A 26939-nucleotide genomic window follows, 5' to 3' on the forward strand; every position below is an offset into this window, starting at 1 on the left:
ATATTTTCTGCATCTTATTTTCCTTGAACATCTTTTTCCTCCCTTTTTCATCTTATTACTTTCCTTTTCCTATTTTCTTTCTTTCCTTCCTCTTCTTCATCTTACAGGTATTAGTATGCTCCATTTTTCACTTCCACTCCTTTATCACTCTCGTCTTCCTCTTTTTCGTCTTCCATATATTAGTTTCTTTCTTTTTCCTCGTCCTCTTCTTCTTATTCATCTTCCCTGTATCATTTCTCTTTTTTACCTCTTCCCCATCATCCTTCTTCTCATCTTACCCTTCCTCTCTTTGTTATTTTCCTTTTTCATCTTCTTCTTTTGTTTTCCTTTTTTTTTATAGTGTTCTTCTTTTCTTTTCCTTACTCTGGTCCATTTCCTTCTTTGTCATATTCCTCTTGATCATCGTCCGTGCTTTATTTAGCTTACTTTCCCCTTTTCTCATATTTTCCATGTTTTTCTTCAGTATCTTTCTTTTCTTTCTCTTTTTTTTACTCTTTACTCTGCCTTCCCTTTTCCTTCTTTTCAATCGCCTTTAAATTTCTCATCTTATTATTAATTGTCTTTTTTTATATATCCATGCTTCTCTCATCTTTGTAATTTTCTTTGTCATTTTCCTTTTTTTCTCCTTCAACTGTTTTCACTCCACAAGTGTCAAGAGGAAGAAAAGGGAAGAAGATGGAATACTTCATCCTGCTCTTCCTTTGTCTTTGGTTTATCTTCCAAATTTTCTTTTTTTTTTTCCTTTTCCTCATCTTTTTCCTTCATCATCATCATCATCATAATCATCTTCTTTTTCCCTTCTTCTTTATTTTCAGCTTCATCTTTCTCATTCTCGCCTTCTTAATTTTCCATGCCATTTTAATTTTTTCCCCCCTGTTCTTTAACTCTCTCTTTGTTGCTTTTTTTCTTCTTCCTTTTCTTCATCCTTTTTTTTTCCATTTCCATCTCCTCTACCTTCTATTTCAGGGATGGCCAACCTGAGGCTCTCCAGCTGTTGCAAAATTACAACTCCCAGCATGCCGAGACTACCTACAGCTATCAGCCTACAGCAGGGCATGGTGAGAGTTGTAGTTTTACAGCAGCTGGAGAGTCGCAGGTTGGCTATGCCTGTACTATTTCATCATCTTCTTTTCCTCTTTCTCTTCTTCCTCATCTTCCTCTTCCATGTTTTCATGTCCCTTCCATGTCCCTCATCTCTTTCTTCTTGAACCCCTTCTAAGTATTCCATCTTCTTCCCTTTTCTTCCTCTTGACACTTGTGGAGTGATATAATAAGTATCTTATAAGTAGCCGCTTCCAACATGGATCAATTAACCTCAATCTTTCTTCTAGTTGCAAAATATATGGATCCCTGTAAAAATCTCTGGAGCCGTCCCCAACACTCCACCCCGTGCTGCCTTCATGCCTTCTTTTATTTTGGAAATTGACCAGTTTATCCTAAGTCCACTAACCACGGCCACGCTAGACGCCGAAGATGATGAGACTCCTAAGAAGAAGCTTGTGTTCACAATTAGTAAGGCTCCGCCACAGGGTTATATCACGCACCTGGACGACCAAACCAAGCAGATTACATCTTTCACATGGCAGGATCTTCATGAAATGAAAATAGCCTATCAGCCCCCAAACGTCACCCATCTGGAGAGGCGCAACTATGAGGTAAGACTCAAAATGTACATGTGAACTGGAACACAAGGAAATCAATGGCACCTATGAAGGAATAAAGTGGCCCAAAGGTCTTACCACCCATATGTAACACTTATTGGCCTTTTTATAGGTTGAATTTCAAGCGATTGATGGTCACTTTCTCACCAGCCCCCCAATAATGGTCCATTTCTCCATAAGGACTGCAGAGACGAATGCTCCTAGAGTGTCCTGGAATATGGGTAAGTGGCCATCCTTAAAAAAACTCTGAAAATGGGGATAAGTAAGGGCTGCAATCTGGTGGTGGAAATGATCACTGCAGCAGGAGAAGGTTGTGTTGATCTTGTCAGGAGCAGTGACCTGTCTTGTGAAAATGTTAGTGTCACGGACGTACCGAGACATACGGACGTCCCGGCGACGGTGTGTAGTGGTCAGAGGAGGGAGAGACCGCAAGGCAGGATTCAAGTACAGTACAGCGGACAAGGAGACTGAAGATAAACCAGCTTTATTAAAGAACCAGATGTAACTGCCGGAAAATCGGATTAACAGTATAAACAGGTTTACACAGATTACATGAACGCGAGTTAGAATAAATGCGTTCCACAGTATACACATCAGAGTCCAGGCTACACTCAGCTAATATACTCCTATCTAGCCCTGCTACCCAGGGGACGCTTCTGCAGCGCACTGACTAAGTCCCTGACTCTATAACCTATCACAGATAAGCACCGGTGCCACTCATAGTCTGGCTTCAGGTCCGGTCGCTAGCTTGTCTGTCTTTCTCTCTCTGGTTACAGCAGATGCAGATCTTCTTCAGCTCTGGCAGGAAGGATCCGGCTTGTACTGGTCTCTGACACACGGTCCACTCCTCTGTAACACACTGTGCAGTCTCTTTCTCTGGGTCACAGCTGCAGCACTTCAGTTCAGAGTCTATCTTGGCCTGTCTCCAGCACAGCCAGCTTCTCAGGACTCCATCAGTCAGGCTCCATGTCCCATTACTTGGCTCCTAACATGGCAGCCATCCTCTCTCAGCTCTCAGTCTCTCCCTCACTCCCACCTCTAGCCAGAACTCAAACCCCGGGAACTTCTGGCTCCTCCTACCTCTTGTGTAGCTCAGAAACAGTTCAGCTTCCTCTTTCTCAGAGACACAGTGGCCTCTAGTGGCTGAAATAAGTCATTACAGTCTGTGTAGCACCATATTGTAGATATCTGTGCAAAGAACAGTTATTCTAGGGGCTGACCCTTACAAGTGAGTGGTATGAGATCTGTGAGACTGGCAATACGTGGTATGATCTGACAGGTTTTCCTGGTGGATCAATAGTTGTCTGTGTTGTTTCAGGTAATGGTCACACCACCCTTGCCTCCAGGTGTTGTTTATGTGGTCATTTAACCTTCCTTATTTATAGTTGCTTCTCCCACAATGCTGTGCGGTTTATAGCTTCTGTGCCTGTGGATTGTTGGATCTCGGCTGAGTTCCTGGTGCTTCCATAGCCTCTTTGAAGTTAAGTCTTTCCTTTCCCTTTTGTATTTTGTTTGCCTTCTGTGTGTTGCATTTCCCTATTGTTTGTATTTGGTCTGCACGAGACTCCTGTTCGTACTTCCTTTTGGAGGAACAGGTAGTCTCGTCCCTGCCATTAGTACCAGGTACTATAGGGCTAGATAGGACTCTAGGTATTCCTGCGTATGAACTCACCTACCTTTGGGGTCTGTTCATACTGGTAGTGGTTAGGGTTTTCACTAGGAGGTGTCCATCTTTCTTCCCTGGTTCTCAGGCCTGATTCCCTGTTCTCCCCTTCCCTCCTATGCTCGGTGTGGTGGTTCACTCTTACACCGAAGCGAGACAGTTAGCCAGGACACCATTATTATACTGGGAAGTCATATACAGGCTGACCAGCAGCACAGAGTATTTAAGGAAATGAATGAGTGGATTTTATAGGAGACGGTGACCTGTCCTCTCATATGGTCATTTTAGTGAGAACAGAGCTGCATGGGACAGGGGCAATTACATTATGTGAAGAGGGAGATGGAGGCAAGTGAAATATCACAGACTGACTGTTACATAGTGGGAGGATAAGCAAGGTTCCAGCAGCACAGAGTATTTCAGAAAAATAATAATATTAGTAAGGACAGGGTTTGCCAGTGACTGGGGTAATATCATGAAGTGAGGGGAATGGAGGCAAGTGAAAGATCACAGACTGAGTTTCACATAGTTGGGGGGAGGTGTCCCAGCAGCACAGAGTATTTCTGGAGAGGAATATGCCGATCTTGTGGATGGCTGCAGTTGGATGTCTTACCCACTGATCCTGATGAATAGCTATCACAATTCCCATCCTCCGCAGGTCTGAACTTACTGGAGGGGCAGTCGCGGCCTATAACCTGGGACATTTTTCAGATTGTGGATAACGACAACATTCATGCTGTTCGGCTTGTCACGGTAGATGGATTACATCATGGACGCCTAACGGTTAAGGGTAAGTGAGTTGTCCTTTTTTAATCTGGTGCCACTCTAACTCTGTGAGTGTGTGTAAAGCAGCACAGAGCATTTCAGGAGCAGAATCTTTTAGATGTCAGTGCCTGCTCATGAGATGAAGTGAGTGAGGACAGGGCCGTATGTGACCGGAGGATGGAGATCACAAACTGACTCAGAAAGTGGTAGGAAGAAGGTCCCCCAGCAGCACAGAGTATTTCAGTAGAGGAGATTGCTGATCTTAGGGGGGAGGCACACACTTGCTCCAGAAGCACAGAGTATTTCAAGACATGTGTAATAGACAGGACACTATAGAACACAGCATACATCAATCAGAAAGTGTCTTCACGGCTTCTTCTTTCCTCAGGATCGAAGGCTTTTATCTTCACCGTGCAGGACATCCGGGACGGCGCCGTCCGCTACCATCATGATGACAGCGACACAACCAAGGACTACATTGTGTTCCGTATTTTCGACGGCAGACACAGCATTCGCCACAAGCTTCCCATTAACATCCTTCCTAAAGACGACAGCCCACCTTTCCTAGTCAATAACGTTGGGTTCGAAGCTGCGGAAGGCGGCGCCATCGCTATAGAGAGGGACATGTTAATGGCGTCAGATTTGGACTCCAGTGATGACCACATTCTATATAATATCACAAGGCCGCCGAAAGCCGGAGAGCTGGTGAAGAGATATTCCGAGGAGAGTCCAGGTAATTAACGGAGGCTGAGATATTCAGCCACAGATTCCAGGGATTTGGGGACATGGGGTCTGACTGCTGAGACCCCCACAAGTCAGAGGTGGGCTTAAAGCAATAGTCAAGCGTGACTCCTCTCCCTCCACTTTCACTCCAATTTTCTCTAGACACATAGGTCTTCATGGGAGCTGTATACACAAAACTGTAGGAGATTTTCAATGGAGGCTATTTGCTTCCACCTTTTACTTTAGATGCATCCGGACACTATACGGATGCATACCCTTTAGTGTAAGAAGGACTAGAAGATATCAGAAGCACCCTGGTTTTGAAGAGTCTTTTCTTCCATTTCCTCTGATTTCTCCAGGGATTCCAGTAGAGACGTTCCAGCAGAGGGATCTGTTTCGGGGCCTGATTTATTACAGACACTTTGGAGGAGAAATATTTCAGGACACCTTTGAATTTGTGTTATCAGACAGCCACGACCTGCCAAACTATTCAGAGAGACAAGTGAGTATAATCAGCAGCCTCTGCCGCCATGGTCACACCACATAAGAGGTCAGAACTAGAGATGAGCAAAATTTAATTCGGCAACTTCACCAAACTTAGCCAAGAAATTCAATTTGTTACGAATTAATTTGTCACAATTCATTATAAATCAGGTGCACCCGGGTCACTCTGCCTTAGGGTACGGCCACAACGAGCGGCCATGCTGCAGTTAAGAACTGCGCAGCCAATTAGCCCACAGCTGCCTTTCATGTAATAATGAAGACCGCACCGTATAGTCCTTCTTCATTGTTAATGGTCGTGCAGCACCAGAGGTTGTTGCTGGTACAGGGTTTGACTGGTTAGGTGGGGGCACGAGATGCAGATTATTGCTGTTCTTGCCTGCAATCTCCTGCAGGTTATTTGCCAGTAAACACGGAATATTAATCAGCTCTGGTATACCCACTTCTCCAACCCCAGCGCCCTCCTGCCCTACAAGTGTGAGCCCTTCTTCTGCCATCTGCTTTTCCTCCTTTTCCACATCATCTAATATCGATGAGAATGTGTCATCAGGAACATCCAGCTCCTCCTCTCTCTGCATCTTGCTGACTTTTCTATGACATTAAGACCTGGCCCCGCTAAGGGGTGCAGAATGGATGGTATTGGTTGGGACACTAGGCATGGGAATAATAAAGAAAATAAAGTAATGCAGGGCAGGCACTCAATTTATGGGTTCATGAGAAAGTGAGATTTTATTTAGAGAACAATTTAAAATACTAAACATTCATAAAATTAATAAAATTAATAAAACAGTGATAATAACAGTCTTATACAAATGGCAATATTATTTTGTGGCAGCACCTAGGTATTGGTAGCAGCAGTTATCCCAATAGCAGCACCTAGGTAATTTTGTAGCAGCAATTGATTACAGTATCAAAGATAGTTATATAGCAGCAACTAAAGACAGCTTGTTACAATATTAGTTGTTGTGGCAATTAATAGAGAGTCTCTATGGTTATTTGATAAATGGTTTTAGCGATAGTTCATCCTTAAAGCGTGCATTGTGTGCAATAGGACTATCTCAGCATGTCATGGCACCGATATTACCTCTAATAGAGACTCTCTATTAATTGCCACAACAACTAATATTGTAACAAGCTGTCTTTAGTTGCTGCTATATAACTATCTTTGATACTGTAATCAATTGCTGCTACAAAATTACCTAGGTGCTGCTATTGGGATAACTGCTGCTACCAATACCTAGGTGCTGCCACAAATTAATATTGCCATTTGTATAAGACTGTTATTATCACTGTTTTATGAATTTTATTAATTTTATGAATGTTTAGTATTTTAAATTGTTCTCTAAATAAAATCTCACTTTCTCACGAACCCATAAATTGAGTGCCTGCCCTACATTACATTATTTTCTAAATTTCACATAATTGACAAGGTGAGTCATATTGGGCAAGAGCACCTATTTCCAGAAAACCTGTGGAGAGCCGCCTTTTTGTTATCTAACTCCATGGGAATAATAAAGGCTTTCATCTTATTGGTAGAGAAATACATATCTTAGTTTATGGCTGATGTAGGAAAAGGTAAATGTAGGAATAAATAAATAAAACTGAAGCAGAATAAATCTCCCTACACTGTTTCTGAACTCTCCCTTCATTCTCCCTGCAGTCTCCCTACAGTCACCCTACACTCTCCCTGCAGGCTCCCTGTTACATAAGAGTAATGAGCATTTAATGAAAAATAGTATTGAGAATTACCTGCAATTTATGAGGATGGACTAATATTAATGAGGAGGACTAATATTCATGAGGAGGGATTAATATTAATGAGGAGGACTAATATTAATGAGGAGGAGTAATATTCATGAGTATTACTAATATTAATAAGGAGGACTAACACTCATGAGGCCTGACTTATTTTCTCGAGCACCTGACGCTGCTTTTTCTAGACCGTGGTCATTCACATTGCTCCGGTGAAGGATCAGCTCCCTGAAGAAGTTGCTGGAACAAGAAGACATATTTCAGTGAAGGAGAACGAGATCAGCCGGATCACCAGGCTGCACCTTCATTTTACTGATACAGAATCCCCGGACAGTCAGCTCGTATACACCATCACCAAACCGTGCTACTCCGTAACATCTCCAGGGTGCGGTGAACGTTACTGTATTTACTCTCAGTTATATTATGACTGTAATGTTCCTTGGTCCATGGCTTCTATTTTGAATTCCCTAATGCATAGCAATAATGCACACAGTGATGCCACAACACAGGAATAATGAACCTAGTGATGTCACAGTACAGGGATAATACACACAGTGATGTCACAGTACAGGGATAATAAACACAGTGATGTCACAGTACAGGGATAATACACACAGTGATGTCACAGTACAGGGATAATACACACAGTGATGTCACAGTACAGGGATACTAAACACAGGGATGTCACAGGACAGAGATAATAAACACAGGATGTCACATACAGGAAATAAACACAGTGATGTCACAACACAGGAATAATGACGAGTGATGTCACAGGACAGGATAATAAAACACATGATGTCACAGTACAGGGTAATACACAAAGTGTGTCCCAGTACAGGGATAATAAACACAGTGATTTAACAACCACAGAATAGAACCTAGTTATGTCACAGTAAAGGGAAATAAACCAGTGATGTCCCCGTAACAGGGAAATACACACAGTGATGGCACAGTACAGGGATAATAACACAGTGATGTCACAGTACAGGATAATACCACAGTTTATGTCACAGTACAGGGATAATAACACAATGAGGTCACACACAGGATAATGAACCTAGTGATGTCACAGTACAGGGATAATAAACACAGTGGAATGGTCACAACACAGGATATGAACTTAGTGATGGTCACGTACAGGGATAATAAACACAGTGATGTCACAGTACAGGATAATAACACAGTGATGTCACAGTACAGGGATAATAAACACAGTGATGTCACAGTACAGGATAATAACACAGTGATGTCACAGTACAGGGATAATAACACAGTGATGTCACAGTACAGGATAATAAACACAGTGATGTCACAGTACAGGATAATAAACACAGTGATGTCACAGTACAGGATAATAAACACAGTGATGTCACAGTACAGGGATAATAAACACAGTGATGTCACAGTACAGGGATATAAACACAGTGATGTCACAGTACAGGATAATAACACAGTGATGTCACAGTACAGGGATAATAAACACAGTGATGTCACAGTACAGATAATAAACACAGTGATGTCACAGTACAGGGATAATAAACACAGTGATGTCACAGTACAGGATAATAACACAGTGATGTCACAGTACAGGATAATAAACACAGTGATGTCACAGTACAGGATAATAACACAGTGATGTCACAGTACAGGATAATACACAGTGATGTCACAGTACAGGGATAATAAACACAGTGATGTCACAGTACAGGATAATAAACACAGTGATGTCACAGTACAGGGATAATAAACACAGTGATGTCACAGTACAGGGATAATAAACACAGTGATGTCACAGTACAGGATAATAAACAGTGATGTCACAGTACAGGGATAATAAACACAGTGATGTCACAGTACAGGGATAATAACACAGTGATGTCACAGTACAGGGATAATACACACAGCGATGTCACAGTACAGGGATAATAAACACAGTGATGTCACAGTACAGGGATAATAAACACAGTGATGTCACAGTACAGGGATAATAAACACAGTGATGTCACAGTACAGGTATAATAAACACAGTGATGTCACAGTACAGGGATAATAACACAGTGATGTCACAGTACAGGGATAATACACACAGTGATGTCACAGTACAAGGATAATAAACACAGTGATGTCACAGTACAGGGATAATAACACAGTGATGTCACAGTACAGGGATAATAAACACAGTGATGTCACAGTACAGGGATAATAACACAGTGATGTCACAGTACAGGATAATAAACACAGTGATGTCACAGTACAGGGATAATAACACAGTGATGTCACAGTACAGGGATAAAACACAGTGATGTCACAGTACAGGATAATAACACAGTGATGTCACAGTACAGGGATAATAACACAGTGATGTCACAGTACAGGATAATAAACACAGTGATGTCACAGTACAGGGATAATAAACACAGTGATGTCACAGTACGGATAATAAACACAGTGATGTCACAGTACAGGGATAATACACAGTGATGTCACAGTACAGGATAATAAACACAGTGATGTCACAGTACAGGATAATAAACACAGTGATGTCACAGTACAGGATAATAAACACAGTGATGTCACAGTACAGGATAATAAACACAGTGATGTCACAGTACAGATAATAAACACAGTGATGTCACAGTACAGGATAATAAACACAGTGATGTCACAGTACAGGGATAATACACAGTGATGTCACAGTACAGGGATAATAAACACAGTGATGTCCACAGTACAGGATAATAACACAGTGATGTCACAGTACAGGGATAATACACACAGTGATGTCACAGTACAGGGATAATAACACAGTGATGTCACAGTACAGGGATAATAAACAGTGATGTCACAGTACAGAGATAATACACACAGTGATGTCACAGTACAGGGATAATAAACCCAGTGATGTCACAGTACAGGGATAATAAACACAGTGATGTCACAGTACAGGATAATAAACACAGTGATGTCACAGTACAGAGATAATACACACGTGATGTCACAGTACAGGGATAATAAACACAGTGATGTCACAGTACAGGGATAATAAACACAGTGATGTCACAGTACAGAGATAATAACACAGTGATGTCACAGTACAGGGATAATACACACAGTGATGTCACAGTACAGGGATAATAAACACCGTGATGTCCAGTACAGGGATCATAAACGCAGTGATGTCACAGTACAGAGATAATAACACAGTGATGTCACAGTACAGGGATAATAAACACCAGTGATGTCACAGTACAGGGATAATAACACAGTGATGTCACAGTACAGGGATAATAAACCCGTGATGTCACAGTACAGGAGATAATACACACAGTGATGTCACAGTACAGGGATAATAACACAGTGATGTCACAGTACAGGATAATAAACACAGTGATGTCACAGTACAGGATAATACACACAGTGATGTCACAGTACAGGGATAATAAACACAGTGATGTCACAGTACAGGGATAATAAACACAGTGATGTCACAGTACAGGGATAATAAACACAGTGATGTCACAGTACAGGGATAATACACACAGTGATGTCACAGTACAGAGATAATAAACAGTGATGTCACAGTACAGGGATAATAAACACAGTGATGTCACAGTACAGAGATAATACACACAGTGATGTCACAGTACAGGGATAATACACACAGTGATGTCACATTACAGAGATAATAAACAGTGATGTCATAGTACAGGGATAATACACACAGTGATGTCACAGTACAGAGGATAATAAACAGTGATGTCACAGTACAGGTATAATACACACAGTGATGTCACAGTACAGAGATAATAAACACAGTGATGTCACAGTACAGGGATAATACACACAGTGATGTCACAGTACAGAGATAATAAACACAGTGATGTCACAGTACAGGGATAATAAACACAGTGATGTCACAGTACAGGGATATAAAACACAGTGATGTCACAGTACAGGGATAATAAACCACAGTGATGTCACAGTACAGTGGATAATACACACAGTGATGTCACAGTACAGAGATAATAACACAGTGATGTCACAGGTACAGGGATAATAAACACAGTGATGTCACAGTACAGAGATAATAACACAGTGATGTCACAGTAAGGATAATACACACAGTGATGTCACAGTACAGAGGATAATAAACACAGTGATGTCATAGTACAGAGATACTACACACAGTGATGTCACAGTACAGAGGATAATAAACAGTGATGTCACAGTACAGGGATAATACACACAGTGATGTCACAGTACAGAGATAATAAACACAGTGATGTCACAGTACAAGGATAATACAACACAGTGATGTCACAGTACAGGTATAATACACACAGTGATGTCACAGTACAGAGATAATAAACACAGTGATGTCACAGTACAGGGATAATACACACAGTGATGTCACAGTAACAGGGCTAATAAACACAGTGATGTCCAATAACAGGATAATAACACAGTGATGTCACAGTACAGGGATATCAACACAGTGATGTCACAGTACAGGGATAAAACACTGTGATGTCACAGTACAGAGATAATAAAACAGTGATGTCACAGTACAGGGATAATAAACACAGTGATGTCACAGTACAGGGATAATAAACAGAGTGATGTCACAGTACAGGGATAATAAACACAGTGAATGTCACAGTACTAGAGATAATAAACACAGTGATGTCACAGTACAGGGATAATAAACACAGTGATGTCACAGTACAGAGATAATAAACACAGTGATGTCACAGTACAGAGATAATAAACACAGTGATGTCACAGTACAGGGATAATACACACAGTGATGTCACAGTACAGAGATAATAACACAGTGATGTCACAGTACAGGGATAATAAACACAGTGATGTCACAGTACAGGGATAATAAACACAGTGATGTCACAGTACAGGGATAATAAACACAGTGATGTCACAGTACAGAGATAATAAACACAGTGATGTCACAGTACAGGGATAATAAACACAGTGATGTCACAGTACAGAGATAATAAACACAGTGATGTCACAGTACAGGGATAATACACACAGTGATGTCACATTACAGAGATAATAAACAGTGATGTCATAGTACAGGGATAATACACACAGTGATGTCACAGTACAGAGATAATAAACAGTGATGTCACAGTACAGGGATAATACACACAGTGATGTCACAGTACAGAGATAATAAACACAGTGATGTCACAGTACAAGGATAATAAACACAGTGATGTCACAGTACATTAATAATACACACAGTGATGTCACAGTACAGAGATAATAAACACAGTGATGTCACAGTACAGGGATAATACACACAGTGATGTCACAGTACAGGGATAATAAACACAGTGATGTCACAGTACAGGGATAATAAACACAGTGATGTCACAGTACAGAGATATCAAACACAGGGATGTCACAGTACAGGGATAAAAACTGTGATGTCACAGTACAGGGATAATACACACAGTGATGTCACAGTACAGAGATAATACACACAGTGATGTCACAGTACAGAGATAATAAACACAGTGATGTCACACTACAGAGATAATAAACACAGTGATGTCACACTACAGAGATAATAAACACAGTGATGTCACAGTACAGGGATAATAAACACAGTGATGTCACACTACAGAGATAATAAACACAGTGATGTCACAGTACAGGGATAATAAACACAGTGATGTCACAGTACAGGGATAATACACACAGTGATGTCACAGTACAGGGATAATAAACGCAGTGATGTCACAGCACAGGGATAATAAACACAGTGATGTCACAGTACAGTTATAATACACACAGTGACGCCACAGTACAGGGATAATAAACACAGTGATGTCACAGTATAGGGAAAATACACACAGTGATGTCACAGTACAGAGATAATACACACAGTGATGTCACAGTACAGAGATAATAAACACAGTGATGTCACACTACAGAGATAATAAACACAGTGATGTCACAGTACAGGGATAATACACACAGTGATGTCACAGTACAGGGATAATAAACACAGTGATGTCACAGTACAGGGATAATAAACACAGTGATGTCACAGTACAGGGATAATAAACACAGTGATGTCACAGTACAGAGATAATAAACACAGTGATGTCACAGTACACAGATAATGCACACAGTGATGTCACAGTACGGGGATAATAAACACAAAGATAATAAGAAGTCTGTGCAGTTTTTGTGTCTTTGAATGTGAGGAATTTAATAAACTGGCAGCAAACAGATTTTTAAAACTGTAAGGATTGGAATTGAAATACAGAATATATCAGAAAGTTCAGAACATTCAGTTACACAGTGATTACCCCACAAGTAATGTCTCCTTCTTTACCAACACAAGCAGTGACATTGAACACAACAAGTAATGTGTCTTTCTTCTTCTTCTTCCTCTCATAGTGTAAAAGATGCTGGAAAGCTGATTTCTGTGGACACCTCAAGTATTTTAGAAAAGGATCCATCAATTTCCCGGCTCAGCTCCTTCACCCAAGTATGTGGCTCGTCTATGACATACTCTCTGCATTCACCTGTTATAGAAACCTTTACATCATGCCATATTCCTCCATATACAAATTCTGCCATACACCCCAAAATATGTCTTAAAGGGGTTATCTCATTCATACAACCCATTTTCAGACTTAAGTCATCACAGACATTGGCTGACTGACCGATCCGCCTTGAGAAACCCCATGATTGAGCCTTATGGCTAGTTGTAGCAGACTCTACAGGATGTAAATTGTGTATAAATAAGTCTAAATAATACGTAAAATATAATAAATACATATATTCTGTACATAGTCCGGGTATGTAGCAATGTAGCGAGCAGAGATAGCTACAGTATGAATGGTTGTTTACTTGTTACATTGTATCTCTGATTGTTCCTATCAATGTCTCCCCTCCCCCAGCACGCAGTGGACCATATGAAGGTGGCGTACATGCCTCCCATACAGGACATCGGTCCTGATCGCCTCCATGTCCAGTTTGAGTTTTCTGTAAGTGACCAACATGGCGGGCGGCTGACCGGACTGATATTCAACATAACCGTCATTCCGGTGGATGATCAAGCTCCAAAGGTGATGGCGTTAGGCTTTTCACACACGATACCACCACACACAAAAGAGTAATTCTGGAAACTTTTTGGTGACCACTTGACTTTGGGTTAAACAGATTTTCCACTTTTATGTAAATAATGAATAATGAGTGTATTCTTATTTCATCATTTCTGATTGCTTTCAGTGAATGAGGACCCTTTTTTTTTTTTATATAAAAGATCTAATACTTCTCACAGCAGAGAGTTTGTTACAATTGTATCCAATCCTCTGTAAACTGAACACATCAGCAGCACAAATCTCTCTCTTTTCCTGGGAGTTTGCTACAATGTAATAGCAACCGATAAAACGTATCTGTCCCAGGCTCAATTGTAACACAGTAATGAGTCTGTACAGGCTTCCAGCCTCTGATTGTAAATGACAGTGCTCCCATTCACTGACACTTAGCAGAGATCTTGAAAATGGTGATTAAAGTGGCTTTAAGGGCGTATTTTTCTTCCGTTTCCGTTCCTTTTTTTACAGGTCTGTATGTGGAACCATTCATTTTAATAGGGTGTGAAAAAAAAATAAGGAAAAGACTCTGTGTGCATTCCGTGTCCGTATGTCCGCATGTCCGTTCAGCAAAAAATAAATAAATAGAACATGTCCTATTCTTGTCCATTTTGCGGACAAAGACAGGCATTGTTACAATGGATCCGCAAAAAAAAAAAGTATGCAACACAGAAGTCACATTGATGTCATCTGTTGTTTTTGCGGATCCGTGTTTTGCAGACCGCAAAATACATACGGCCGCGTGCATGAGCCCTAAATCTAAGCAAATTACGGCATTCCTAGAATATTGGGATGAGAAGAACTTTACAGAATTAGGCCCCATGCACACGGCCGTTGTTCACGGCCGTGTGCGGGCCGTGGAACCGCGGCCTGGATCCCTCCTGAGAGCAGGAGCGCACGGCGTCACTGGTTGCTATGACGCCGTGCGCTCCCTGCTGCCGGCACAGAACAGTAATACACTGGTACGATCTATACCAGTGTATTACTGTACTGTGCCGGCAGCAGGGGGCGCACGGCGTCCTAGCAACCAGTGACGCCGTGCGCTCCAGCTCACAGGAAGGGATCCAGGCCGCGGTTCCACGGCCCGCACACGGCCGTGAACAACGGCCGTGTGCATGGGGCCTTAGGCTACATGCACACCACCGTATGTATTTTTCTGTCCACAAAAATGTGCCATCCGTGTTGCATCCGTTTTTTTTGCGGATCCATTGTAACAATGCCTATCCTTGTCTGCAAAACGGACAAGAATAGAACATGGTCTATATTTTTTACAGGGCTACTGAACGGACATATGGATGCGGATAGCACACGATGTGCTGTCCGCATTTGTTGCGGACCGCTTGAAATGAATGGATCCACATCCTATCCGCAAAAAAAAAAAACGGAACAGATATGGAAATAAAATACGTTCGTGTGCATGAGGCCTTACTGATTTATATGACAACAAGAAGCCCCTGTAGGTTAAGAGGTAGGTTTGGAGAGGGGCCATTTATGTGCAGCCAGTTACATCTATGGCCAAGAAATGGGGATTAGACTCCCATCATTCATCAGCTAAATAGGAGTCATAGTAATCCGACCCCTACTGGTCACACTTGTATGGCTGGTCTAATTCATGTCCTGCAGAGAACAACCCTGAGACCCCTAACATGGCAGATATGAAGCCGTGAGACATCTTGGACGGGGGTAAATACTTTTTCACGTCGCTGCTGCGGACATTACACCGCACTATATAATACACGGAGCTCCATAGGTGCAGTGCAGCTGTATATAATATACGGGGGTGCGCGTAGAACAATGTGCCTTCTGGCGGACTCAGGGGTGAAATGTTACAGGTCCTGTGAATGCCATTACCTGTGTGAGAAGCCGTCCCTCAATGTCCTGATGATTTCTTTCTTCAGATTTCCACCCACCCGGTGAGGACGGAGGAGGGCGGCAGTTGTCTCATTACCGGAGAAAGTCTTGTCATTTCTGATGAGGACACAAAAAGTGAGAACCTGAGAATCTTACTGAAATCTGAACCCCGGCACGGAAATGTGGAGCTTCGTGGGGTCCCAATAGCTGAGCAGAGTTCCTTCAGCCTGGAGGAGCTGCTGACCTTCAAAGTCCGGTACAAAATCAATGGGAAATATGTCAGGTTATATAAACCGCTACATGGGGCTTTGCTGGCACTATATAAGACATCTCTATGTCTCTATATGGGGCGGCTTTGGCACCATATGGGGCATCTCTGACACTATATGAGGTTTCTTTGACACTATATGGAGTATCTCTAGCACTGTATGGGGCATCTCTGGCACTATATGGGGTATCTCTAGCACTGTACAGGGCATATTTGGCACCATATCGGCCATCTCTAGCACTATATGGGGTATCTCTGGCACTATATGGGGCATCTCTGGCACTATATGGTGCATCTCTGGCACTATATGGGGCATCTCTGGCACTATATGGACCATCTCTCACAATATATGTGACATCTTTGACACTATATGAGGTATCTCTGGCAGAATATGAGGCATGTCTGGCACTACAAGGGCATCTTTGGCACTATATGAACCATCTTGGCACGATATGGACCATCTCTCACAATATATGGGACATCTCTGACACTATATCAGTTATCTCTGACACTAGATGGGACATCTCTGGCAGAATATAAGGGTTTCTATGGCATTACCTGGGGCATTTCTCGCAATATATGGGGCATCTCTGACACTATACAGGGTATCACTGGCACTATACAGGGTATCACTGGTACTATATGGGGCATCACTGGCACTATACTGGGCATCACTGGCACTATACTGGGCATCACTGGCACTATATGGGCGTCACTAGCACTATACGGGGTATCACTGGTACTCTATGGGGCATCACTGGCACTATATGGGGCATCACTGGCCCTATACGCGGTATCAGAGGTACTATATGGGGCAACACTGGCACTATATGGGGTATCTCTGACACTATAAGGGGCATCACTGGCACTATACAGGGTATCTCTGGCACTATATGGGGTATCACTGGCACTATATAGGGCATCACTGACACTATACGGGGCATCCCTGGCACTATACAGGTATTACTGGTACTATATGGGGCGTCACTAGCACTATACGGGGTATCACTGGCACTATAAGGGGCATCACTGGCACTATACGGGGTATCACTGGTACTCTATGGGGCATCACTGGCACTATACAGGGTATCTCTGGCACTATTTGGGGCATCACTGGCCCTATACGGGGTATCAGTGGTACTATATGGGGCATCACTGGCACTATATGGGCTATCTCTGGCACTATATGGGGCATCACTGGCACTATACGGGGTATCTCTGGCACTATACGGGGTATCAGTGGTACTATATGGGGCATCACTGGCACTATATGGGGTATCTCTGGCACTATATGGGGCATCACTGGCACTATATGGGGTATCTCTAGCACTATATGGGCCATCCCTGTCTTAGGAGCTCTGGGTGACATCTATGCGGGCACTGTGGGGCACATGTGAGTCCTATTAGGGACTTATAGGGGACTCTGGTGCACATTGTTAAAGAAACCTCGGCGCCTTATTCCCATGAATTTAGGGGTGAAGCAGAGGCACAGAGAGGCCTCATCCTCTTCCATTCAGACACATCGGAGGGTGAGGTGTCCGCTTAATACTGCCGTCATCATCTGTTTATACAGGGTATCACTGGCACTATACAGGGTATCACTGGTACTATATGGGGCATCACTGGCACTATACTGGGCATCACTGGCACTATACTGGGCATCACTGGCACTATACGGAGTATTACTGGTACTATATGGGCGTCACTAGCACTATACGGGGTATCACTGGTACTCTATGGTGCATCACTGGCACTATATGGGGCATCACTGGCCCTATACGCGGTATCAGAGGTACTATATGGGGCAACACTGGCACTATATGGGGTATCTCTGACACTATAAGGGGCATCACTGGCACTATACAGGGTATCTCTGGCACTATATGGGGTATCACTGGCACTATATAGGGCATCACTGACACTATACGGGGCATCCCTGGCACTATACAGGTATTACTGGTACTATATGGGGCGTCACTAGCACTATACGGGGTATCACTGGCACTATAAGGGGCATCACTGGCACTATACGGGGTATCACTGGTACTCTATGGGGCATCACTGGCACTATACAGGGTATCTCTGGCACTATTTGGGGCATCACTGGCCCTATACGGGGTATCAGTGGTACTATATGGGGCATCACTGGCACTATATGGGCTATCTCTGGCACTATATGGGGCATCACTGGCACTATATGGGCTATCTCTGGCACTATATGGGGCATCACTGGCACTATACGGGGTATCTCTGGCACTATACGGGGTATCAGTGGTACTATATGGGGCATCACTGGCACTATATGGGGTATCTCTGGCACTATATGGGGCATCACTGGCACTATATGGGGTATCTCTAGCACTATATGGGCCATCCCTGTCTTAGGAGCTCTGGGTGACATCTATGCGGGCACTGTGGGGCACATGTGAGTCCTATTAGGGACTTATAGGGGACTCTGGTGCACATTGTTAAAGAAACCTCGGCGCCTTATTCCCATGAATTTAGGGGTGAAGCAGAGGCACAGAGAGGCCTCATCCTCTTCCATTCAGACACATCGGAGGGTGAGGTGTCCGCTTAATACTGCCGTCATCATCTGTTTATACAGGGTATCACTGGCACTATACAGGGTATCACTGGTACTATATGGGGCATCACTGGCACTATACTGGGCATCACTGGCACTATACTGGGCATCACTGGCACTATACGGAGTATTACTGGTACTATATGGGCGTCACTAGCACTATACGGGGTATCACTGGTACTCTATGGGGCATCACTGGCACTATATGGGGCATCACTGGCCCTATACGCGGTATCAGAGGTACTATATGGGGCAACACTGGCACTATATGGGGTATCTCTGACACTATAAGGGGCATCACTGGCACTATACAGGGTATCTCTGGCACTATATGGGGTATCACTGGCACTATATAGGGCATCACTGACACTATACGGGGCATCCCTGGCACTATACAGGTATTACTGGTACTATATGGGGCGTCACTAGCACTATACGGGGTATCACTGGCACTATAAGGGGCATCACTGGCACTATACGGGGTATCACTGGTACTCTATGGGGCATCACTGGCACTATACAGGGTATCTCTGGCACTATTTGGGGCATCACTGGCCCTATACGGGGTATCAGTGGTACTATATGGGGCATCACTGGCACTATATGGGCTATCTCTGGCACTATATGGGGCATCACTGGCACTATATGGGCTATCTCTGGCACTATATGGGGCATCACTGGCACTATACGGGGTATCTCTGGCACTATACGGGGTATCAGTGGTACTATATGGGGCATCACTGGCACTATATGGGGTATCTCTGGCACTATATGGGGCATCACTGGCACTATATGGGGTATCTCTAGCACTATATGGGCCATCCCTGTCTTAGGAGCTCTGGGTGACATCTATGCGGGCACTGTGGGGCACATGTGAGTCCTATTAGGGACTTATAGGGGACTCTGGTGCACATTGTTAAAGAAACCTCGGCGCCTTATTCCCATGAATTTAGGGGTGAAGCAGAGGCACAGAGAGGCCTCATCCTCTTCCATTCAGACACATCGGAGGGTGAGGTGTCCGCTTAATACTGCCGTCATCATCTGTTTATACAGGGTATATACTGCCCCCTGTAGGCCAGTCCTCGCAGGAGGTCTCTAGACTTGGTGGACCTTCTCCTAATTAATCCAACCTTGTAACGAGTGATTGGTGTCCCATTATCAGCCATTATCCGATACCAGAAGTAGTAAAACGCTGCGCAGATGCGGAGGAATCAATCCCACCCTGCATCCCGGAAGATAATAAAAGCCTTCCATCTCTGGAGACGGGGAACATATTGTCTGCACTGATTGAGCAGAAGGGTCTCCTCATCCCATTATCAGGGACCACCACAAAAGCAGAGCAGTGCAAGAATGGCAATTCCCATAGGCCCTTTAATGTGATGGCGGTGGGGGGGGGGGGGGGGGGGGGCTGATTGAGAAAAAGAAAATATGGAAAAACATCCCACCCTCAAGACGTGCCGGGGGGGACAAGCTGGTCCCTGTCACCGAGCAATAGAGAGATGCTCTGACCTGTACTCGCTGGGTCTGAATGCCAGGAGGAAGTAGAGAGGACGGTGGGCTAGTGACATGATCTGCGCAGTAATGAGAGGAATCATCCTCCCCGGAAGAAGCCTCGCCGAGAAAAGGCAGGAGACCCGAAGGAAATCGTTGGAGAAGAAGGGATATTTTTGAAGAGTCTCTCCTTGTGGAGAGCGCCAAGTTGGCACAGGAAAGCTTCCTGGGAAAAATATATGCAAAGTAGCTCTTAAGAAGACTGTCTCTGTACTGCCACTTATTGGAGATAGCAGCCCTATAGTTCAACAAAAAACACATGTCAGCAGGATCAACCCTATTAACTGAGTTATACCGCCTGGTAACGCTGATCCAGCTGATTAAAAGGATACCTGTCTTATGGAAATCGGTTGCAACGTTCCAGGACAAATGACTTTGATTCTTTAACCGAAAAGCTGAGGTTCACCAAGAGGCTAAGACCCGGTGCACTGAAGCCCTCGTTTACGTAACAAATATAAATCTTTTTCGGAAACCAATTTTCACAAGGTAGCATTTCAATCAGCAGGATCAACCCTACCGCACAGTTTGTCCAGTTTAAATGGATTGATCCTGATGACATGGGTTTTTTAAAGGGTTGGACATTGATCTATAGCAGGCATGCTCAACCTGCGGCCCTCCAGCTGTTGCAAAACTACAACTCCCAGCAGGCCTGAACAGCCTACAGCTATCAGCCTACAGCAGGGCATTGTGGGAGTTGTAGTTTTACAACAACTGGAGGGCCGCAGGTTGAGCATGCCTGATCTATAGGATCACTACTACCCCACAAAAAGTGGAATTATCACTATGCCTGGTTTAATTCAGTTGATCCTGATAATCCCGATCTTTAAAGGGGTTGTCCACTTTGTTATATTGATGACCTGTCCTTCGGATAGGTCCTCAAAATAAAAAAAATAAAAAAAAAAGCAGACAACCCCTTTAAGAGGATATTGTTTGGGCATTGACTTCTTTTGTAGCTACCCCCCAGAAGGTGGCACTAGTGAGGCAGTTTTCCTTCTTCCTGGAGGAGCGATACTTTGTATTCGTTTGGAAGAGTTCACATTACCGCAGCATTTTCCATTCTTCTGATGTCAGAAGAACAGAAAAAAAACACAACAGGATCCTGTAGAAAAACGGATTGTGTGCGTCAGTTATGCATTTAGCATCTGTTTGAGCCACTTCCGCCTGAGATTTTTATATTTTTTTTTAGATGGGAAAAAAAGTCTTGCATTCTGTACAGATCAGAAGAACGGAAAATGAAGCAGTGATGTGAACTCTCCCTTACTTGGGGAGTGTTCACATCAACGTTATGAATTCCGTTATTGCTTGCGTTATAGTCCTGTCCACAGGACTTTCTTTTCCGTCCTGTTCGTCCCGGAAGATTGGAGTCGTCCCGGAAGATTGGAAGTTGGCAAATGTCGTGCCCATTCACAAGAAAGGTAGTAGGGAGGAATCGAGCAACTATAGACCAGTGAGTCTGACATCAATAGTAGGAAAATTAATGGAAACCCTACTAAAGGAGAGGATTGTGGAACATCTAAAATCCCATGGATTGCAAGATGAAAAACAACATGGGTTTACTTCAGGGAGATCATGTCAAACAAATCTTATAGATTTTTTTGACTGGGTGACTAAAATAATAGACGGTGGAGGTGCAGTAGACATCGCATATCTAGATTTTAGTAAGGCTTTTGACACTGTCCCACACAGAAGACTTATCAATAAACTGCAGTCATTGAGCATGGACTCCCATATTGTTGAGTGGATTAGGCAGTGGCTGAGTGACAGACAACAGAGGGTTGTAGTCAATGGAGAACATTCAAAACAAGGTCATGTTACCAGTGGGATTCCACAGGGATCTGTACTGGGACCAATTTTGTTTAATATCTTCATAAGTGATATTGCAGAAGGCCTCGATGGTAAGGTTTGTCTTTTTGCTGGTGACACAAAGATATGTAACAGGGTTGATGTTCCTGGAGGGAAACGCCAAATGGAAAAGGATTTAGGAAAACTAGAAGAATGGTCAGAACTCTGGCAACTGAAATTTAATGTGGATAAGTGCAAGATAATGCACCTGGGGCGTAAAAACCCAAGGGCAGAATATAGAAGATTTGACACAGTCCTGACCTCAGTATCTGAGGAAAGGGATTTAGGAGTAATTATTTCAGAAGACTTAAAGGTGGGAAGACAATGTAATAAAGCAGCACGAAATGCCAGCAGAATGCTTGGATGTATAGGGAGAGGTATAAGCAGTAGAAAGAGTGAAGTGCTTATGCCGCTGTACAGAACACTGGTGAGACCTCACTTGGAGTATTGTGCGCAGTACTGGAGGCCATATCTCCAGAAGGATATAGATACTCTAGAGAGAGTTCAGAGAAGAGCTACTAAACTGGTACATGGATTGCAGGATAAAACTTACCAGGAAAGGTTAAAGGACCTTAATATGTATAGCTTGGAAGAAAGACGAGACAGAGGGGAGATGATAGAAACTGCTAAATACATAAAGGGAATCAACTCGGTAAAGGAGGAGAGAAGATTTACAAGAAGAAAAACTACCACAAGAGGACACAGTTTTAAATTAGAGGGGCAAAGGTTTAAAAGTAATATCGGGAAGTATTACTTTACTGAGAGAGTAGTGAATGCATGGAATAGCCTTCCTGCAGAAGTGGTAGCTGCAAATACAGTGGAGGAGTTTAAGCATGCATGGGATAGGCATAAGGCTATCCTTCATATAAGATAGGGCCAGGGGCTATCCATAGTATTCAGTATATTGGGCAGACTAGATGGGCCAAATGGTTCTTATCTGCCGACACATTCTATGTTTCTATGTTTCTATGCATAACAGAAACCAGACGGATCCGTTATGCTCTCCCATTGACATGTATAATGATGGATGAAAACGGAATGCCTCTAAGAGGTTTCCGCTTAGAATTCCGTCTTACGAATTCCGTTATTTTCTGTTATAAGGGAAAGCAATAGCAGATTTCAGAACGGTGACTTGAACTCTCCCTTAGTTGCAGCAATCAGCAAGTACTGTAGATGTTTGTGTCAATTTTAACATTCACCACTAGGGGTGCTGTTTCATGGAATCAGCTCTAGACACAGAGCTTACACTCCAATTGTAAGGCTTTAGCTGGTCATGGACATTTCAGGAACGTCTGCCGGGCTTAAATGTTACAGAAGGTCCAGGATTCTGCATTCATCAATTTCATAAAGGCTTTAATACAGATTAATCCCTGCCCCAAGCAAATACAGTGAAGGAGTTTAAGCATGCATGGGATAGGCATAAGGCCATCCTTCATATAAGATAGGGCCAGGGGCTATCCATAGTATTCAGTATATTGGGCAGATGGGCCAAATGGTTCATATCTGCCGACACATTCTATGTTTCTATGTTTACTGTACAGAGATACAAGGTAAGAGGCGGATGCCTGCAGCCACCACTAGGGGGAGCTCACTGCATGCAGCTCTTATTGAACCCAGCATTAAATCTGTCTGCAGGAATTTTTTCATATTCTTCTGTGGTTACAGGAAACGTTTGTGGATTTTGTTTATGATTCAACATTTAGTGACAGGTTTTTATGAGCATTTATATTGTGTATATATATAATTGTGGGACATAAATAAGTGATAAATAAGAGCTGCTAAACTTCCCATTTCTCTATAAATAAGTGATGTTCCACTTGTATTTGCAGGTATCAACATGATGACTCCGAGACATTGGAAGACACCATCTTCTTTACAGTAACAGATGGAACTCATATTGCAGATGGAGAACTGAAAGTTCAGGTGACGTCATGTTAAATTGTGCGAATTAGGGTCTATGGACCCAACAAATGCCATGAAAGTGTCCATTGGCATACTGTACGTTGTCATCCCTTTAATTTTCCTATATGGGGAAGTTCAGCCCTGGGCTTTTATCTTGGGACCCATCTTTTTTCCATCGGCTGTGCTGTCATTTCAGTCTGCTCAACCATGATCGCTACTTTAGGTCACCAACGATGAGAACCTTCTTCTACGTAACCTGTTGAAAATGTTTCATCCAAAAGTATAATACCCAAACTAACAGGCGTGTGAACTTTTGCAACCATTTCCAGTTCTCAAGTGCATCTTAAACAAAAATGAAAAAGCTAGTCTTGGTTTAAAACCTTATACCGTTTTGAGCATACAGCTCCTGCGTGTCTCCATGGTTACAGACTACAAACAAACCCTGTGTAGTCTGACACTGCAGCTATCTCTTACTCCACGTCCTCTGCCCCCCCCCCCCCCCCCCCCAGTTCTTGATAACCTGCAGCAAGTCAAAGAGATGTCAGAAAAGAGTAACATATGACAGCTACACGGGGTATGCTTGTAGTCTGTAACCATGGAGACACATAGTTCTGCACAGGAGCTGTATACGCTAACTGCAGAAGTTCTTTAATAAAGAATATTGTCGCTCCTTTAAATGTAACTTTTTTGCATAGTTACGTATATAAAGAGTCATTTACAAAGTAACGGTGGAATCTCCTGAATCTTATTGGGTCCTCAGATCTCCCCTGTAAATGATGAGCCCCCGGAGCTACGATCCAACCTGAAATCCACCCTGTCCTGTCCAGAGGGGGGTCACATCTACATAACCGCTGAGAATCTGTACGCAACTGATCCAGACAGTGACGACATGAGGCTGACCTACATGATCGCTCGCACTCCCCTGTATGGAATGGTCCAGAGAGAAGGCGTCATGGTGGAGAAATTCGCCCAACTCGATGTCATTCGAGGGTTAATCTCCTATAGACATACAGGTAAGCTTTTACATTTTGTCTTGGGACTGAGATGTAAATAGCAATTCGAACAGCCTGTAGCATATGACTGATGAGAGCAGCAGGAGAGGAGTGTACTTACTTTGCAGGAGGCAGCGACCTATCCACCTATATGATGGTATTAGTGAGGACAGGGCTGCATGTGACACAGGCAGTCTTATAATGTGATGAGGGGATGGTGACAAATGGAGGGTCACAGATCTTGTAAGAGGTCAGAGGCTTAAGATTATTGGGAAAAGAGCGGGCCCAGCAGCACAGAGTATTACAGGAGAGGAGTATGCCACGCTGATAAACTTCTTTTTCTTCTCCAAACACCAAGCATGTAGCAGAGCTGAGCGCCCCCTATGTCTGACACATTGCACTAGTACTTAACCATTGTAAAGATGGAGGGCTACTGAGCTTACACGTTCTGCTCCGCGTTGCATTTCGTTCTCCTGATTTTGTCACTCACCATCCTACTTGCTGACGCGCCTGTCAAGGACTGACATTCTGAAATGTTCTTCCAAAAATAATTCAGATTTACAAAATTTTCCTTCTTTCCCTGTCTGTAACAGCCAAGCAGATGCTTCATAACGCCGAGCTAAGGGTAGAAAAAAGACTTTACTTGGATTTTGGAATAATTAAATAAGTTATGTGCAGCTCTCAATTAATGGAGGAGATAGTGGCTTGTGGGGGCAGATGTACAGTCGTGGTCTTAAAGGGAACCTCTCACCATGAAAATGAAAGCAATCTGCAGGCAGCAGGTTATAGAGCAGGAGGAGCTGAGCAGATTGATATATGGTTTAGTGGGAAAAGATTCAGTAAAACTTGCATTTCATTGATTTATATTCCTGCTCTTTCTGGGCTTTGAGGTCCAGGAGGCGGTCCTATCAGTGATTGACGGCCTTCCCCCTATGACTGTGTATACAGAGAGCTGTCAATCACTGATAGGACCGCCTCCTGGACCTCAAAGCCCAGAAAGAGCAGGAATATAAATCAATGAAATACAAGTTTTACTGAATCTTTTTCCACTAAACCATATATCAATATGCTCAGCTCCTCCTGCTCTATAACACGCTGCCTGCAGATTACATGGTGACAGGTTCTCTGTATATATAATCTGCTCAGCTCCTCCTGCTCTATAACACACTGCCTGCAGATTACATGGTGACAGGTTCTCTCTATATATAATCTGCTCAGCTCCTCCTGCTCTATAACACGCTGCCTGCAGATTACATGGTGACAGGTTCTCTCTATATATAATCTGCTCAGCTCCTCCTGCTCTATAACACACTGCCTGCAGATTACATGGTGACAGGTTCTCTCTATATATAATCTGCTCAGCTCCTCCTGCTCTATAACACGCTGCCTGCAGATTACATGGTGACAGGTTCTCTCTATATATAATCTGCTCAGCTCCTCCTGCTCTATAACACACTGCCTGCAGATTACATGGTGACAGGTTCTCTTTATATATAATCTGCTCAGCTCCTCCTGCTCTATAACACGCTGCCTGCAGATTACATGGTGACAGGTTTCTCTTTATATATAATCTGCTCCGCTCCTCCTGCTCTATAACACGCTGCCTGCAGATTACACGGTGACAGGTTCTCGTTATATATAATCTGCTCAGCTCCTCCTGCTCTATAACACGCTGCCTGCAGATTACATGGTGATAGGTTCTCTTTATATATAATGTGCTCAGCTCCTCCTGCTCTATAACACACTGCCTG

General features: G+C 43.2%; 1 protein-coding gene across 1 annotated transcript in view; it reads left to right on the plus strand.

Annotated features, from left to right (window-relative positions):
* The window catches only part of LOC122943407 (FRAS1-related extracellular matrix protein 1-like), a 171358-nt gene that overhangs the window by 25659 nt on the left and 118760 nt on the right, over nucleotides 1-26939 (plus strand). Inside the window, exons 6-16 of the mRNA XM_044301115.1 lie at nucleotides 1332-1655; nucleotides 1774-1882; nucleotides 3980-4111; nucleotides 4475-4819; nucleotides 5169-5311; nucleotides 7251-7447; nucleotides 13498-13588; nucleotides 14004-14171; nucleotides 16097-16305; nucleotides 24124-24217; nucleotides 24957-25209. Of these exons, the coding sequence (XP_044157050.1) occupies nucleotides 1332-1655; nucleotides 1774-1882; nucleotides 3980-4111; nucleotides 4475-4819; nucleotides 5169-5311; nucleotides 7251-7447; nucleotides 13498-13588; nucleotides 14004-14171; nucleotides 16097-16305; nucleotides 24124-24217; nucleotides 24957-25209 (2065 nt within the window). The remainder of the gene's footprint in view (nucleotides 1-1331; nucleotides 1656-1773; nucleotides 1883-3979; nucleotides 4112-4474; nucleotides 4820-5168; nucleotides 5312-7250; nucleotides 7448-13497; nucleotides 13589-14003; nucleotides 14172-16096; nucleotides 16306-24123; nucleotides 24218-24956; nucleotides 25210-26939) is intronic.

Source organism: Bufo gargarizans, chromosome 7 (genome assembly GCF_014858855.1).
Source record: "Bufo gargarizans isolate SCDJY-AF-19 chromosome 7, ASM1485885v1, whole genome shotgun sequence".
Lineage (NCBI taxonomy): Eukaryota > Metazoa > Chordata > Amphibia > Anura > Bufonidae > Bufo > Bufo gargarizans.